This window comes from Crotalus tigris, unplaced genomic scaffold, assembly GCF_016545835.1.
Source record: "Crotalus tigris isolate CLP2741 ecotype Arizona unplaced genomic scaffold, ASM1654583v1 scf7180000019427.664434, whole genome shotgun sequence".
NCBI lineage: Eukaryota > Metazoa > Chordata > Lepidosauria > Squamata > Viperidae > Crotalus > Crotalus tigris.
This window is the reverse complement of record NW_024097534.1, coordinates 288,603-304,607: the sequence shown is the minus strand read 5'-3', so window position 1 is coordinate 304,607 and position 16,005 is coordinate 288,603. Positions and strand designations below refer to the sequence as shown.

Below are 16,005 nucleotides of genomic sequence, written 5' to 3'. Positions count from 1 at the left end.
CCTCTGGAGTCACGTGAAGCGAGAGCATGAACAAGACCTTCTCCTGTCATGGCCTTACCTTACTGTCCAGTTTCTTCATGGTGACCAGATCCAGGGATTTCAAAGAATGTCCCGTGGGAGCGATGAAATACAAGCAAGCATGGACCCTGGAATCGTGGTAATTATGCAGCACCCGCTTAATTTTCAGCTCCTCTTGCAGATAGGCTTCAAATTGGGTGTCAATGAATTCTACAATGGGTTTGTAGCTTTGTGGAGGAAAAAAAACCAGGGAAACAGAACACACGTTAATTCTTTTCCAGTGCTTCCTACATAAAAAAAAACAAAGCTTCTTTTGTGCAACCTCTTTCATCTGGTAATTCTCCAGATAGTTAGGTGACTATACCGGTCCCAGAATTCAAGACTGGACATCATTTCACATGATTATGCCACCCACGTCCACTACCTTTCCTGTTCAGCAGTTCATCTGAACATCTACGAGACCTGTCTGGATTTAGCCAACAAGACATTACCAGATTTGGTTCTCAACCGTATAATGAAATAACAGAGTTGGAAGAGATCTTGGAGGTCTTCTAGTGCAACCCTCTTCCCTTAACAGGAGACTCTATAGCATTTCAGACAAGTGTTGTCCAATCTCTTCTTAGAAACCTCCAGTGTTGGAGCATCCACCATTTCTGAAGGCAAGCCGTTCCATTGGTTGATTGTTTTGACTGTCAGGAAATTCCTCCTTAGATCTAGATTGCTTCTCTCCTTGATTAGTTTCCATCCGTTGTTTCTTGTTCTGTCTTCTGGGGCTTTGGAGAATAGATTGATCCCGTCTTCCTTGTGGCAGCCCCTCAAATATTGGAACACTGCCATCGTGTCACCCCCTAGTCCTTTTCTTTGTTAGACTAGACATACGTAGCTCTCCTCAAGATGAAACTGTCCAGAAAATAAGCCCTGGTTTCTATTTCATCGTGGTCAAGTCCTGCTTACCTGTCCTCTTTGTTAATCTGGTCACCGAAGCCCACCGTGCTGACAATGGTCAGCTTCAGATGAACATTGCTTTCCTGCAAGTCGTAGGAACTGGATTTCAGCTGAACTCCTGGCTGGGAATGAGACGCTGGGTCTCCTTCAAACTTGGTGTTGAAGAGCGTGTCCATCAGGGTTGACTTCCCAAGACCCGTTTCCCCTTGGGGAGGTGAAAAACACAGATACTCACACATGTTTTATTTAAAAAGGAATCTAAAGCATACGAGGAAATCTAACAAATAATAGCAAATGCAGAGTGAACCAAAGAGCATGTGTAATTTCCCCCCCTCCTTTCCAGTATTTACACAGGCTAAACATGTGATGAGAACATTATTTATTGGTACAGTATAGTTTACTTGAGCAGGAGAATACTTAATGCCTTAAGGAAGAAATTCTGAGATTTCCACCTCAATAAACAAAAATGAATAATCAGTATTTTAATTATGAGGTCCTTGTTCCTTTAATTATGAGGTCCTCTCTGCGCTGGTTTGCTTTCTTGCAGACGTTTCATTACTGTACCCTGATGATGTTACCTAGTTGGGTAATGAAACGTCTGCAAGAACGCCAGAGAGCACCAAGGACCCCAGCAGTTGAACCCTCCGCTACAAATATTCTCTTCTATCGGTGGCTTAATAATAACCAAAACAAAAATGGTGTGCAGGATAAAGTGAGGACTTTTTTTTAAAAAAAATGCACTTCAGTTTAAAAAAAAATAAAAGGTTAAATTCTTCCTACTCCTCAAATTTGGAATCCAACCTATTTGGGTAGCTATGAGGCTCCATCAAACCCAAGCAAAATAAATTGTTATGGCAGGTTGTGTTTTTCTTCCCTACTTTTTTTTTTGTTGTTGTTAACACAATAATTCACTGACATACATTTCCTGCATCACAGAACACAGCAGAATTTGCCCTCAAGACATGGGGGAAGGTAGGGGACCCAATCTAGTCCAAATAGAAATGGCATTTCCAAGCACGGAGACACACGCAAATGCACCTCAAAGCAGAGCAAAAGGGGAGGAAGGACAGAAAAAGAAACACTGATGTATGGATTTTGGAAAAGGAGTTTGAAGATTGTGATAGAAGCATTCACGTTTGGTTTTTTTTAATAACCATGTTCTTCATTATTTTCAGATTCTGTTTTTCTTTCATGAACATATACACACACGTAGAGAGGAGGATGTAATGCTTCTTTTATTCAATAGTGTGTTTGCGTCTGGCCTCAGGGATGCAGTAAACAAATTTGAATTTAGCCACGGAAAAAAAATATTTTCCATGTTTTCTTTTAAGACAACCTCACCTCGGTCAGCCCTGGTGTGAGCTCCCAGCCTTTTGCAAAACCGACACATTCGACATTACACAAAATGATTGTCGCTATTAGCAATTCAGCAATTAAAAGCCATCCTTCCCGTGGGCTCTAAAAATGATTTTTACCCGGCTGCAGAGAAATAAAGTGGCACTTATCACCATAATTGACGAAAGCAAAAATGCCAAGGCAACACAGGAAGAAGCAGAATACAGGTATATAATAAAAAAAAAATTGATAATCCTCCATCTGGGTAATCCGCAGCTTTTCAGAAGCATTTCCTTTTTTAGGTTATTTTTTTCTCCCTGCAAAGGAGAGGAAGAGGCAGAATCCACTTTCAGGAGAATGCTGAGCAGGGGGGAAGAGTGGAGAAGAGCCAAGAGGCAGGCACACATTAGCCCCTAAGACCTGCAAGAGTCTTTGTGCAGACATGAGAAATAAAAGCTCAGGACAGATACCGAGAGAGAGGAAAAATGTCTAGGGAGATCATTCTCAATCATCCAGGACGTGATGGTCCTTTTTCCAAAAGGCAACTGGACTTTCTTGGGTTTTTATTCCCCTTTGAAAACATTTGGCTTCTTATCCAAGAAGCCCCTTCAGTTCAGTGTCAGGAGAAACTGGGATTCTAGCACTGATGGTGTTACTTAGTTGGGTCATGAAACGTCTGCAAGAAAACCACCAAGTTCAGAGAGCACCAAGGACCATATGATCCTCCTCCTCCTCTTCCTCCTCCTCCTTCTCTGCCACCAGTCCTTCTCCTCTTCTCCATCTTCTCCTCTTTCTTCTCCCCCCTTTCTTCTAGCACTGATAGTGTTACCTAGTTGGGTCATGAAACGTCTGCAAGAAAACCACCAAGCTCTGAGAGCACCAAGGACCATACAGTCTTCCTTCTCTTTCTCCTTCTCCTCCTCCTCCTCCTCCTCTGCCACCAGTCCTTCTCCTCTTCCCCTTCTTCTCCTCTTTCTTCTCTCCCCCCTTCTTCTAGCACCGATGGTGTTACCTAGTTGGGTCATGAAACGTCTGCAAGAAAACCACCAAGCTCTGAGAGCACCAAGGGACCCAAAGATCAACTCAGAGCTATCAATGTTCTCTTTTATCGGTACCTCCACATCTAGACAGCCTATGTTTTGCCCAACAAATGTCAACAGTTCATCAATCCAATCCTGTCCTTACCCTATGCCTACCCAGAAGGTTTGATTCCAGTAAACCGTCCAATTGTTTGCTCTGTTACCGATTTATCCTGTGAAGCAGGCTATCTTTGGTTTCTGCTAGCATGGATTGGCAAAGATTTCTATCTCAGAAGCTAAACAGATGACTATATTGGACAAGTTGAGACAGCCAGTTGATAAAATAAACAGGTTTCTTGCTTCCTTTCCAAGGGCAATTTTTTCTGTAAAATCTCCTTCCGTCAAAAGAACCAAAAACATCAGAGATTTTGATGACGTGCAAATCCGCATCACCCCTTACAAAGTAGTGCATTTTACACGAGGCGCCAGTCCCGATCCCAAATTAGAATTTCTTTGTTGCTTTTTAAGGAAACCCATCAGCCGATCCAGTGTTACTTTCCCACAGAATATTCTGAGATTTTTCTCTTAAGGGAAAGAATTTTCTTCCAGTTTTAGCTTTCTGTCTCCGGGATAGGAGGAGAGAAAAAAAAACGGAGGGGAAAAACATAGACGATATATCTTTATTTTTTATTCATTTTCTTCTTTCTCTCCAAAGTGATGCAACTGTGCTTACAGTGATATCATTGAAGATCACACCTGAAATGTTCCTTTTTTAAAAAACAAAAAAATGATATAGGAATGTGCGTAATTTTTTTGTTAAGGCTCTGGAAAATATAAATATTTTGAGCGGCAACGTTAAGAGGTTCTGGGACCTGCAGTAAAAAGCACACAATGCATGGACCGAAACAGTGGAAGAGTTGGGTGGAATTCAGCATTCTGTCACTTTTTTTTTTTTTTTAATTTCAACTTGCTCTCGTCAAGATATGTCATCTCTGGGCCTAGGGCCAGGAAGAGGGAACGGCTTTTTAATGCGCTACGGATTTCCTGCAACCCAATCCAGACATTGGGCTTTGGAGAGGACGCAGAACACATTAAATTGCCCGAGGAAACAGCCGTAATCATCGCTTTCAAACTGAAAAAAGTTTCTTGGAACCAAAACGGCGGAGACAGATCCCCGTTTCGGTGTAACCCCATCCGGGAATGGAGCCCAGCCAAGCTTCCTGACAGAGAAGTCTCCCAGGTTGAATAGGCCATCCTTCACAGCTGGCCAAAGCCGAGCCATCTTTGCCAAGAATCGAATTAAAAAGCTGCTTTTTCAGACAAAGGGCGGCCGTAGAAATATGGGAGATAGGAAATAAGAACTTTCTTTATAGAAATAAGAACTGTTTGTTTGTAATGCATAAATGGGAGACCCTGAGTCCAGATGAGCAAGCAGAAAGAATTCCTGTCTTGGAACATTCAGAGCTGCACCCGAACTTCCAAAGCAGCCAAACTGAACTGCAAACACATCCAGATTTGACATTACCATTTCCTTTTCATTGAAATAAAAGCAGTTACGTAAAGTTCTTTGCAAAAAGTCTGCTTTTTTCCTGGGGAAGGAATGAGAGAGAAGCTGATACAGAGAGAGAGAGGGAGGGAGAGAAGGAGGGAGGGAGGGATAGAAGGAGGGAGGGAGGGAGGGAGGAGTGGGAGACAGAGAAGAGGGAGGAAGAGGAGGGGGGGAGGGAGGGAGGGAGGGAGAGGAGGGGGAGAGAGAGAGGAGGGAGGGAGGGAGAGAGAGAGAGAGAGAGAGAGAGAGAGAGAGAGAGAGAGAGAGAGAGAGAGAGAGAGAGAGAGAGAGAGAATGTTTCTATGAAGTTGCCCCAGGGATAAATCTCATTGTTACTTCCTTTATTTGTTTGTTCATTCGTCCAATTTTTATTCTTTCATTCATTCATTCAATCAGTGACCCTTGGTAGTTCACAGTTCTAAAAACATAAAAAAGGTTAAACCTTAAAAAAAATTAAAACAATAAAAGCATCCAAAATAAATATATACATCATATGTATTTATTTGATTTCTACAGATTTATTTTCTTCTTTGCCCATTCGTTCGTTCATTGATTATGTATTTATTCATTTACTGAGGACATTTATTTGATTTCTTCTGTCTATTTCACCTTCCACCCAAAGAGTTTAAAAGGAGGGTCCTAGATATTCTTCCTCCACAAAAGGAACAGCTCAGGTCCTCAGTCATTTCCCCCCCCCCACCAGTGACCTCCAGCCTCTTTGAGCATCACTCAGCCATTGCTGTGTCAAAATTTCAATTCATGTGGACAGACTTTACTAGGTCATGTCAACAATGGCTGGACGTGGCTGTGAAGGTTCTGTAAGTTACTGGTGTGGAAACTATCTTACTGTCAGACACAAAGAGTCAGGACCATCCGTGAGACTGCAGCACAGAAGATTTGTTCAAAAATCTAGTCAACTAAAGTTCTGAGATTGGTTGTTTTCTTGCAGACATTTCATTATCCAAACTAGGTAACATCATCAATGCTGGTAATGAAAGGTCTGCAAGAAAACCACCAAGCTCAGAGAGCACTAAGGACCCCACAGTTCCAGTAGTTCTCCTCCTCCTCCTCCTCCTCCTCCTCCTCTCTCCCTCCTCCACTCCATTCTAGTGTTACCTAGTTGGGTAATTAAAGGTCTGCAAGAAAGCCACTAAGCTCAGAGAGCACCAAGGACCCCACAGTTCCAGTAGTTCTCCTCCTCCTCTCTCTCCCTTTCACTCTATTCTAGCACTGATGATGTTACCTAGTTGGGTAATGAAAGGTCTGCAAGAAAACCACCAAGCTCGGAGAGCACCAAGGACTCCTCTTTTCATTCCTGCGCTACAAATATTCTCCTTTATTGGCCGTAAATTGGCACCAGAGAAGGGTCAACAGAATTCAAGTTGGATTGGACTTGGGACTGCTGGTGGGAACGTAACTACTCTAAGCTGATGACGTGCTTAATGCCATCCCCAGCTCTGCCTGCTTTTCTTCTCCATTCCTCAGCTTGGAAATGGAAAAATGGCTCCCTTCAGAGCTGTTTCAAACACTGTATTGTGTTGTCTCTCATCTTCTCTGCTGCTCAGCTCATTTGCCCTTTGTTCTTAATCTCTCATCTACAATATGTAGCTCTACCCTCTACTTCAGGGCTGCTATTTCGATTATAATGATCATAAATGCCAAGTACTCAATAAATGTAAAGCATGGATATTAAAGTGCAGAGGTTTATGTGGATATTCTTATAAATAGATGATTCATAAGACCAAGTTAATGCTTTGAGAGCTATGACGAGCTCTCTTTGTTCTTAATATAGCAATATCCACATGGACAATTTCTTTTCATTAAATGTCCTACACGGGCATCACTCTCCATCTACAGCAAAATTCCACATTAATGCACCAGTGGTGTATCAGAGGTCATAATTGAAACTCAGTCATCACAGCCATTTGTTCTCTTTCAAAATATCCCAAACAAGATTGACAATATACTGCCAAACATGGAAATGAACAAAACGTTGATGGGAATAATTCAATCAATGGGAAGACAATTCGTCATCTACATAAACTTTACAGAAGGAACCCACAGAGAATTTACAACGTTGTCTCATGGGGAGTGTAGCTAATTGTCTTCACCCCACTTAAAGTCGCAAATGGCATAATTTATTGTTTTGTATTACCCCAATCAAGGAACTACCAATTCAGTCAAACAGCAAACAACAGCCTAAACATGGAACCACGAAGATCATTCCCACCAACATTGACAGGGTAAGCTACAAAAATATAAGCAGAGAGAAAGCCCCACTTCCTTCTAGCACTGATGATATTACCTAGTTGGGTCATGAAACGTCTGCGTGAAAGCAACCAAGCTGAGAGAGCACCAAGGACCCCACAGTTGTCTTCCTCCTCCTCTCCACACACCCCACTTTTTTCTAGCACTGATGATGTTACCTAGTTGGGTCATGAAACGTCTGCGAGAAAGCAACCAAGCTCAGAGAGCACTGAGGACCCCACTTTTCTTTAGCTCTTTACTTAATATGAACCCTACTAGAGTAATAGACATTAACACAATGAACATGAATTTGGGCAAACTCTGGGAGGTCTTGGAGAACGGGGGGAAGGAGGCATGCTTTGGTCCATGGGGGTCGTGAAGAGTCGGACACAATTTAGCAACTGAATAACAAAACAACAACAAAATAGAAGTTACTCTCAGAGCTAGACACATTCAATCTCTGCCTCTTTGCAGTTTCTGCTCTCTTTGTCCAACCATAGGAGAGCTGGTCCTATCCTTTCCCGTCCACTCAGTCTTAATCATCTTGTAGAACAGGACCAGAAGCCAACACTGAAAACATATCCAAGGCAGATCAAAGGAGTATTGTTTCAGCCCTGTTTATCTACAGGGAGCTGCAGAGGAATTCTCATTTAGCACGGAATTTCCCCAAAATGGAAGTGGCGGCCCCAGGAAGGTGGGGCTGAAGAGAGGAGAAAATAAAATTAAAGCCCTACTCACCCACACAGAGGATGTTGAAAGAGAAACCATGGCCAACCGATTTGTTAACCAACTGGTCAGGCAAGCTATCGAATCCGACATGGCCAGAAAGAGGAACAGTTCGACAACCTTCACCCTAAGATGGTCACAAAAAGGATGCAGGTTAATATTAAGTCTCAGTGGCTCAACGTTTGGGACAGACTTTTAGATACATTCTGAATTTTGGGTTTGGGGGTAGATGTTGATTCCTTCAAAGCACATACTGCTGGACTCTTTTGCTCTTCCTGAATTCCACATACATGCTAGAACAACATTATGCTCTGGCAGAAGAACAGAGGAGAAAAGCTATGGGAGATTTGCCTTGGGGGCCGGAGCAGGGTCCAGAGTTGAGAAACACATCACAAGAGCGATAGCATCACATCCTTTAAAGACTAACTGACCTGGAGCAACTTCTGGTAACTTTCTTGCCATGTTCATTTGGCCAACATCAGTAAGCTCCGAAGCCTAACTTCAACCTAGTAGCTGGAGGGGAGAAGATTCCTAAGAACTGATATATGGAGACATGAATCTTCCGCATAGTAGGAATGTCCACAGGACGTGGCCAAAAATGATGCAATGGAAGCTCTGCCTCGTTTTATGTGTTCATCAAAAGCCATGTTTTCATCATGTAGTCCTGGCCACTTTCAGGTTTTAGATCAGAGGTCCCCAATCTTTTGGGCACCAGGGACCAGTTACCTGGAGAGAGGTTTTTCCGTGGACAGAGTGCTGTCTGCATCCCGTGGATGGGGCTTTGCTTGTTTGTGCGGACCGGTTGTTGGCATGTTGCAACCCGGTACCGATCCATGGCCTGGGGGTTGGGGACCCCTGTTTTAGACAATAACCGATGGACCCCCTTGCAAGTGCATTTGTCAACAATTTCTATCCTTAGGGAAAAAATCCGTTCAACCATCAGATTTCAGCCCATCAAACTGGACTGCAAGATGCAAAAGGAGTTTGCCATCTTGTGGGTCACAGCTGGAGTTTGGGTTGAGCCAGGCTAAAAGAGCAACTTTGAGCTTTTTTTTTTTCAATTCTGCAAAAGGACCTTATCAGAAATGGGAATGAGGTGGGCCATTTGTAACAAGGATAGCCCTTTCCATGCTCTTTTGCATTCATAAATCACAAATGCAACGCCTGTGAACAAAACATTGCCTCCAGCATCAAGAAAAGGGGTACACTTCGTGTCATGGGAAAGTTTTATCAGCCCCCCCCCCTCACTATTTCTGCTGCCCTACGAAGGAGATTCATCATGTAAGCGCGCATGTCGCTGCAACTTTAAAACTGATGCACAGGGAATTCAGAAAGAACCAAGACTGTTTTTTTCAAACTTGGCAAGTTTATGATGGGTAAACATCAACTCCCAGAATTCTGGGAATTGTAAGTCCACCCATCTTCCAATTGCCAAGGGTGAAAAACACTACTTTAGAGTATTGGATCACCCACTTGCCAACCCTAATTCCTTCCTTTTCTGCCTGCAAAAAGTCCATGATTAAATTGTATGGGTGGGGGGGACAAAAAAAAAGAACAGGAGAAGTGACTGTTAGGAAAAAAAGAAAGAGCTGGTATGGTTTTCCCTGCTAGCCAGGAGGCTTGCTGTAAGGTGCATTTACTGGAAAATATATCCAATTATAAGAGACCAATTACAAAGGTTCCTGCTGCGGTAATTAGCACCTCTCTGCATTTTCAATCTTCAGAGCAGCGCCAAATAAACGGAGTTTTTGTCCACACACAGAAATGCAGCAGATTCAAAAATCACCCCTTGAAGCCTGAGAAAGCAAAGGGTTCGTTTTAGGCGGGGCATCAATAATCGGTGTGTTTTTTTTTTTCAGTGAATGCTTCACCTCTTTGTAACGTCTAATGGGATCCTGTATCTCAACCGTCCCCAAACCTGAAAGCTCACAAACATGTCGGTTTTGCAACCTCCGCTTTTTCTGTGCAGACTAGGAAATCTGGAGGGATGTTAACACCCACACATCTGGCGAGGGGCAAGTGAGGGAAGGCTGCCTTTGCTGTGGGAAGCTGCTGAAGCCTGCAAGTGAAACTCACTTCCTGTGAGTGAGTTTCCTGTTTGCCTGTGGTTGCTCTCTCTCCCTTCAAAAAAGCAGTGAACAGCTTGCCGTAAACTCTAATAATCAATGGATATAGAAAAGTCAAGTTTTCCTCACCCAGACTCAACTCCTGGCCTAAACAAATGTTTTTTCTGGCACAATCTTTCTCTTTCTCTTTCTTTCTTTCTTTCTTTCTTTCTTTCTTTCTTTCTTTCTTTCTTTTTCTTTCTTTCTTTCCTTCCTTCATTCATTCATTCCGCCCCTTCCCTCCTTCCCTCCCTTTCTTCATTCTCCTTTCTTCCTTTTCCTTCCTTCCTTCCTTCTTTCTTTCTTTCCTTCTTTCCTTCCTTCCTCCCTCCCTCCCTCCCAGATTGGCGTCCTGGAGTAGACACTGATTTTGGTCAACCTGAGAAATGTTCCGCTGAAGGCCAAGTGCCACCATTATCGTACCACCAGCAGTGAGGGGTATAATCCGATCCTTTTGTCTTTATCCATTTTCGGTGACTCACTCATCCGGTATCCGAGAGGAATCACTTTGGGATTCAAAAGTTGACTTTCAATAAAAGCCCTTGACAAAAACAAAAAACAGAGGCGATGAGACACGCGGGGATGTTTTCAAACACTTTCCCCAACTCTGCCAAGCTAGGAGACAGAGATGAAAAGATGCCAACTTTATCCGTGGCACTTGAGGAGACTTCTGCATAGAGACTGGGTGGCCCTAGAAAGTTTAATTATCCATCCAAAGAAAGGGCAGCTTTGAGGCCTTTGCGAGGAAGAACTGAGATTCAGTAAAGAACAATGTAGACATTAATAACTGCAGCAGAAAGGAACTGCCTGGATGGTCAGGAGCAGTTTGGCCATTTCAACTACTGTTGACCTAGCACTGTCTTCCAGAATCCAAGTAGACTACAAGAAAGTTCTCCAAATCACCTGAGGCCAGGACAAGAAATAAAGACTGGAAGCTCCTTAGAGATCCAACCTAAAAGAAAGGAGAATTCTCTTGATGGTGAGAGCAATTAACCACTGGAACTCCTTGCTTCCAGAAGTTCTGAGTGCTCCATCACTAGAGGTTTTCAAGAAGAGATTGGACAAGTAAAAAAGATGTTGAGACTCTAGAAAGAGTACAGAGAAGAGCAACAAAGATGATTAGGGGACTGGAGGCTAAAACATATAAGGAACGGCTGCTGGAATTGGGTATGTCTAGTTTAATGAACAGAAGGATGAGGGGGGACATGATAGCAGTGTTCCAATATCTCAGGGGCTGCCCCAAAGAAGAGGGAGTCAAGCTATTCTCCAAAGAACCCAGAAGGCAGGACAAGAAGCAATGGATGGAAACTAACCAAAGAGAAAAGCAACCTAGAACTAAGGAGAAACTTCCTGACAGTGAGAACAATTAGCAAGTGGAACAACCTGCCTCCAGAAGCAGTAAATACTCCAACACTGGAAGTTTTTAAGAAAAGACTGGACAGCCATTTGTCCAAAATGGTATAGGGTTACCTGCCTGAGCAGGGGGTTGGACTTGATGACCTCCAAGCTCCCTTCCAACTTTATTATTATTATAAGCATTTGTCCGGAATGATATAGGATCTCCTGCTTGAGCAGGGGTTGGATTACAAGGTCCCTTCCAACTCTGTTATTCTGTTGGGAGTCAATCTGCTAAGAAATGTCTTGTTGGCTAAATCCAGGGAGAATGAAGATGAGTCTGGAGTAGATTCTCCAAATCACCTGAGGGCAGGAGAAGAAGTAACGACTAGAAGCTCCTTAGAGATCCAACTTAAAAGGAAGGAGAAATTCCTGACAAGAGAAGAATTAAACAGTGGGACAGCTTGCCCCCAGAAGCTGTGGGTGCTCCATCACTGGAGACCTTCAAGAAAAGATTGGACAGCCTTTTTGTCTGGAATGCATTAAGGTCTTCCACCCCTTTGGTTCTAAGATACAGCAAAGGCCCAGCTATAGCAAGGACAATCTGATTTTTTTCCCCCATAATTTATAACTGAGTCACCTTCTGCTTTGGCAATATTCCTCAGCAGACTTCAGTCTGGAAAAGAGCCAGAATTCAGTAGAACATGTGCTTTGCCCGACAGTTTCCACGGATATCATAAAATTTATTTACAGTCATTTATTTAGTGAGACAACTTGAAGCACTGAAAAAAAATAACTGTTCAGTTTATGATGGCTGCTGCAACATTGGCTATTGCACAATATTGGAAAAATTAAGAGCTTCCATCACCTGGTCTATCATTAAGATTGTTGCTAGGGGAGAATTGATATATAAAACATAGAAGATGGCGAGATGTGCTAGAAACTTTTGCTTCAATTTGGGAAGAAAACTGTTACTGTAATCTTTTTTTGAAAAACATTAGGCCAAATCCTTTTTTGTTTTGTTTTGTTTATCCTGCACATTGTTGAAATCTTGATCTATTTTTGGATCTGTTTAGTAGGCTGGTTAATCTTGCGGGGATATTTTTAATTTTTAGCTACTGTATTTTTACTCTCTGTTATTGTTTTTATAGTATATTTTATTATCTATTGCTGGCAGGGGAATTCTGGGAATTGAAGTCCACACATCTTCACCTTGCCAAGGTTGAGAAACACTGCTGAAAAGGGGATTCTTTCTGAATTTCCTAAGCAGCAGTTTTAAATTGCAGCAACCTGCACACTTAAACTGAGACTCTGCTTCAAAGGGCAGCGAAAATGGGGCTGCTAATGAAACTTTCCCATGGTTCAAAGTACTGCACACTCCTTTACTTGACGTTGGAGGCAATATTTTTTTCATGCTAACTGGGGAATAATGGAAGTTGAAGGCCACACACATCTTAAAGTTCCCAAGGATGAGAAGCACTGGTCTGTTGCCAAGACATGTATCCCTCCAGCTATATCAGTGATCTGGTTCGTTCTTTAAGCCAAATTAGCAAAATAAAGTCCGTTTTCAAGCAGAACTGGGAAAGCTTGCCCCGAGTATCTTAGCCATGCTAGCTGGCCCCTGAGGATAAAATTCTAAACTCAACTATCCAGTGCTTTTCCTTGGTGTAAAGATGTTTCCTCTGATTTTTCCACTCTGAACATTATGATGCAGAGTGGAATTTGATGCCAACAAAAGCAAAGGTTATTTCCCCCCCTCCTTTTCACCATCTCTAATTTGACGTACCCTGTTACGACCAAGGTTCCCGCCACTGAAACTACAAGTCTTTTTAATTTTGGAAAACGGAGCTTTTGTACAAACGAACATGCAAGAAGTATTTTACTTTTGCAGCCAAGCTGCTAAATTATAAAAGTGTTTATTGTGATCCACTTCTTTTTCTTTAATGTAATGTTTATTGAAAAAAACAGTTAAGAAGGTAAAAGCAATACAAATATAAGAAAAGAAAGAAGAGAGAGTAAGAAGCAGAAAGAGAAAGTATCCTTTTGACAATGGTTATAAATGCGTTTGTATTTCCCACCTACCCCTAAAATTACACCATAATTTCTTCTTTCCATAAGTTGTTTTCTAATCACCACCCCCAAGTTATCAACTCGCAAGTTTCATTTTTTTTTCAGCAAAAAGTCGATAAGAAGTTTCCAGTTACCGATAAATGCAATAGAGATCATTGTAATTGATCCTTCTCTAAACAAATGAGATAATTTTGCTACCTCTGCTAGTTTTCTTGTCTCCATCAAACCCTAAAGCTATATGTTTCTCAACCTTTAAGAGGTGTGGACTTCAACTTGAGAACCACTGCTAGAATAAAGGATATACAGGTAGTCCTTGACTTACAACAGTCCATTTACTACTACTACTACTACTACTACTAATACTAATACTAATAATAATAATAATAATAATAATAATAATAATAATAATAATAAAGTTGGAAGGGAGCTTGGAGGTCATCTAGTTCAACCCCCTGCTCAGGCAGGAAACCCTATACCATTTCAGACAAATGGTGTCCAGCCTCTTCTTAAAAACTTCCAGTGTTGGAGCATTCACCGCTTCTGGAGGCAGGTTGTTCCGCTGGTTAATTGTTCTAACTGTCAGGAAGTTTCTCCTTAGTTCTAGTCTGCTTCTCTGCCTGGCTAGTTTCCATCTGTTGCTTCTTGTCCTGCCTATAGTTAATTTATGAGTCAGAGAAACCACTGTGTGTCTACCGGGCCGACCTATTTTTCACATTTCTTAGAACAGGAGCACCAACTTTTAAACTCCGTGGCTCATACTCTGAGTAACCAGAGACTTGAGAAGCTCACCCAAAAGACTCAGAGGTTGCGTCCTGCTTTCCAGCTCGGGGCATTTTGAGACAAGCTGCCAACAGGATGATGAACCAGAACTACAAACATACCTTTCAGTTTGTCAACTCTATTAACAGCCATAATAAATGAGCTACTGATGGTTGAGGATACACCAGTAAGATTACAATGCCTTGGTAAAGCCACATTTGGAATACTGCATCCAGTTTTGGTCACCACAATGTAAAAAAGCTGTTGAGACTCTAGAAAGAGTGCAGAGAAGAGCAACAAAGATGATCAGGGGACTGGAGGCTAAAACATATAAAAGGAACGGTTGCTGGAATTGGGGTGTCTAGTCTAGTGAGAAGGACCAGGGGTGATATGATAGAAGGGTTCCAATATTTGAGAGGCTGCCCCAAAGAAGAGAGGGTCAAGCTATTTTCCAAAGCACCAGAAGGGAAGACAAGAAACAACGGATGGAAACTAATAAAGGAGAGAAGCAACCTGGAATTAAGGAGAAACTTCCTGACAGTGAGAACAATTAACCAATGGAACGGCTTGCCTCCAGAAGTTGTGGGTGCTCCATCTCTGGAGGCTTTTAAGAAAAGATTGAACAACCATTTGTCTGAAGTGGTATAAGGTTTCCTGCTTGAGTGGGGGTTGGACTAGAAGACCTCCAAGGTCCCCTCCAACACCGTTATTTTGCTTCTTCTCCATGACAGATAAGACCACGACGATTTGCTACTCTTCTTGATGGTAGTGGAACCTAACATCTCCCTTCTTTGCTGGTTGCTTTCCCTGTGCAAAAGCCTTCCTAGCCCTGGACCACATGAGTCATGCTTGGGAATGAAAACATTCTCTGTGTGCGATACATCTGCTTGTCGCCCGTCAAAAAGCTACATCAATGAAGGCACTAGATGGAGGCCTCTCTGCCTGCAGGCAAAGCCCCAAACCTCATAATTATCTGTTGTTGGCTGCTAAACTTTAGAGTGTTACATAAGCATCTTGATGGAAGGCTGCGAACAGTGCATGTTTGGTGATGCCATTTTTGGCATTACAGACGGTGTACAGCTGGCCAAGTCTTTTCCCTAAGGAGAGACTATGAACTCAACGACTGAGCCCAGATCTGCATCCAAGTCTCACACCCTTCTACATTCTTAAATTTTTTTTACACCCTTTGCCGTCATCCAGAAGGATGAATTCCAAGCCTTCAGATCTAAGTACGAGTAAAAATGACTTCAATTCAAACTCAGCTCCTGCTCATTTTAATGGATACATCATCCAGGCAGGATGGGTTTATTATTATTATTATTATTATTATTATTATTATTATTATTATTATTTAGTTGTTGTTGTTGTTGTTGTTGTTGTTTAATCCTCTACCTACTTGAGTTCTCAGCCTAGTTCTAGGATTTGGTAGTGTTCTCTTATTCAGCTACTAATCCTGCTTCGTTTTTCAAAATCAGATCAAGCCAGTTTAAGCGCTACCATCTAAACTGGGCCTGAACTGAAGCATGAATATGTAAAAAAAAACAAAACAAAACACTAAGAAAAGAATAAGGTGCCTTCAGAGGCTTTTGTAAACAAGCAACAATGGGGGCTTTGAGGTTTTTTTTTTTTCTCAAATGGCATCTACTTACCCAGAAAAATGGACAATTACCATAGGAGAGAATATCCTCAAAGGCTACAAGAGGTAGCAAAGAGAAACCTTGTCCCTTCTCCTGCCTTCCCTCCAAGTGGCACCTGGTGACTGGCCAGATGATCACAGAAAGCGATATTATGAAACTCACTAGCTCTTATAGGTTCCAGATTTGCTTAATCCGATCAGCTGGACTGCATGCCCAAGCAAAGTGTCTAAATCCAAGTTTGTGCAGCAAGCCATCATGGA

General features: G+C 42.2%; 1 protein-coding gene across 5 annotated transcripts in view; it reads right to left on the bottom strand.

The window, feature by feature from the left end:
• The window catches only part of SEPTIN6 (septin 6), a 30,252-nt gene that overhangs the window by 11,513 nt on the left and 2,734 nt on the right, over positions 1-16,005 (bottom strand). Inside the window, exons 1-4 of one of the 5 annotated variants that reach the window (XM_039362342.1) lie at positions 10,368-10,801; positions 7,852-7,966; positions 973-1,168; positions 59-245 (exon numbers count right to left, since the gene is read on the bottom strand). In XM_039362342.1, coding sequence (XP_039218276.1) covers positions 59-245; positions 973-1,168; positions 7,852-7,966; positions 10,368-10,430 — 561 coding nt within the window. In that variant the 5' untranslated portion in view covers positions 10,431-10,801. Of the gene's footprint in view, positions 1-58; positions 246-972; positions 1,169-7,851; positions 7,967-10,323; positions 10,802-16,005 lie in introns of those variants that run through there. The other 4 variants (XM_039362343.1, XM_039362344.1, XM_039362345.1 and 1 more) reach the window with 4 other exon arrangements.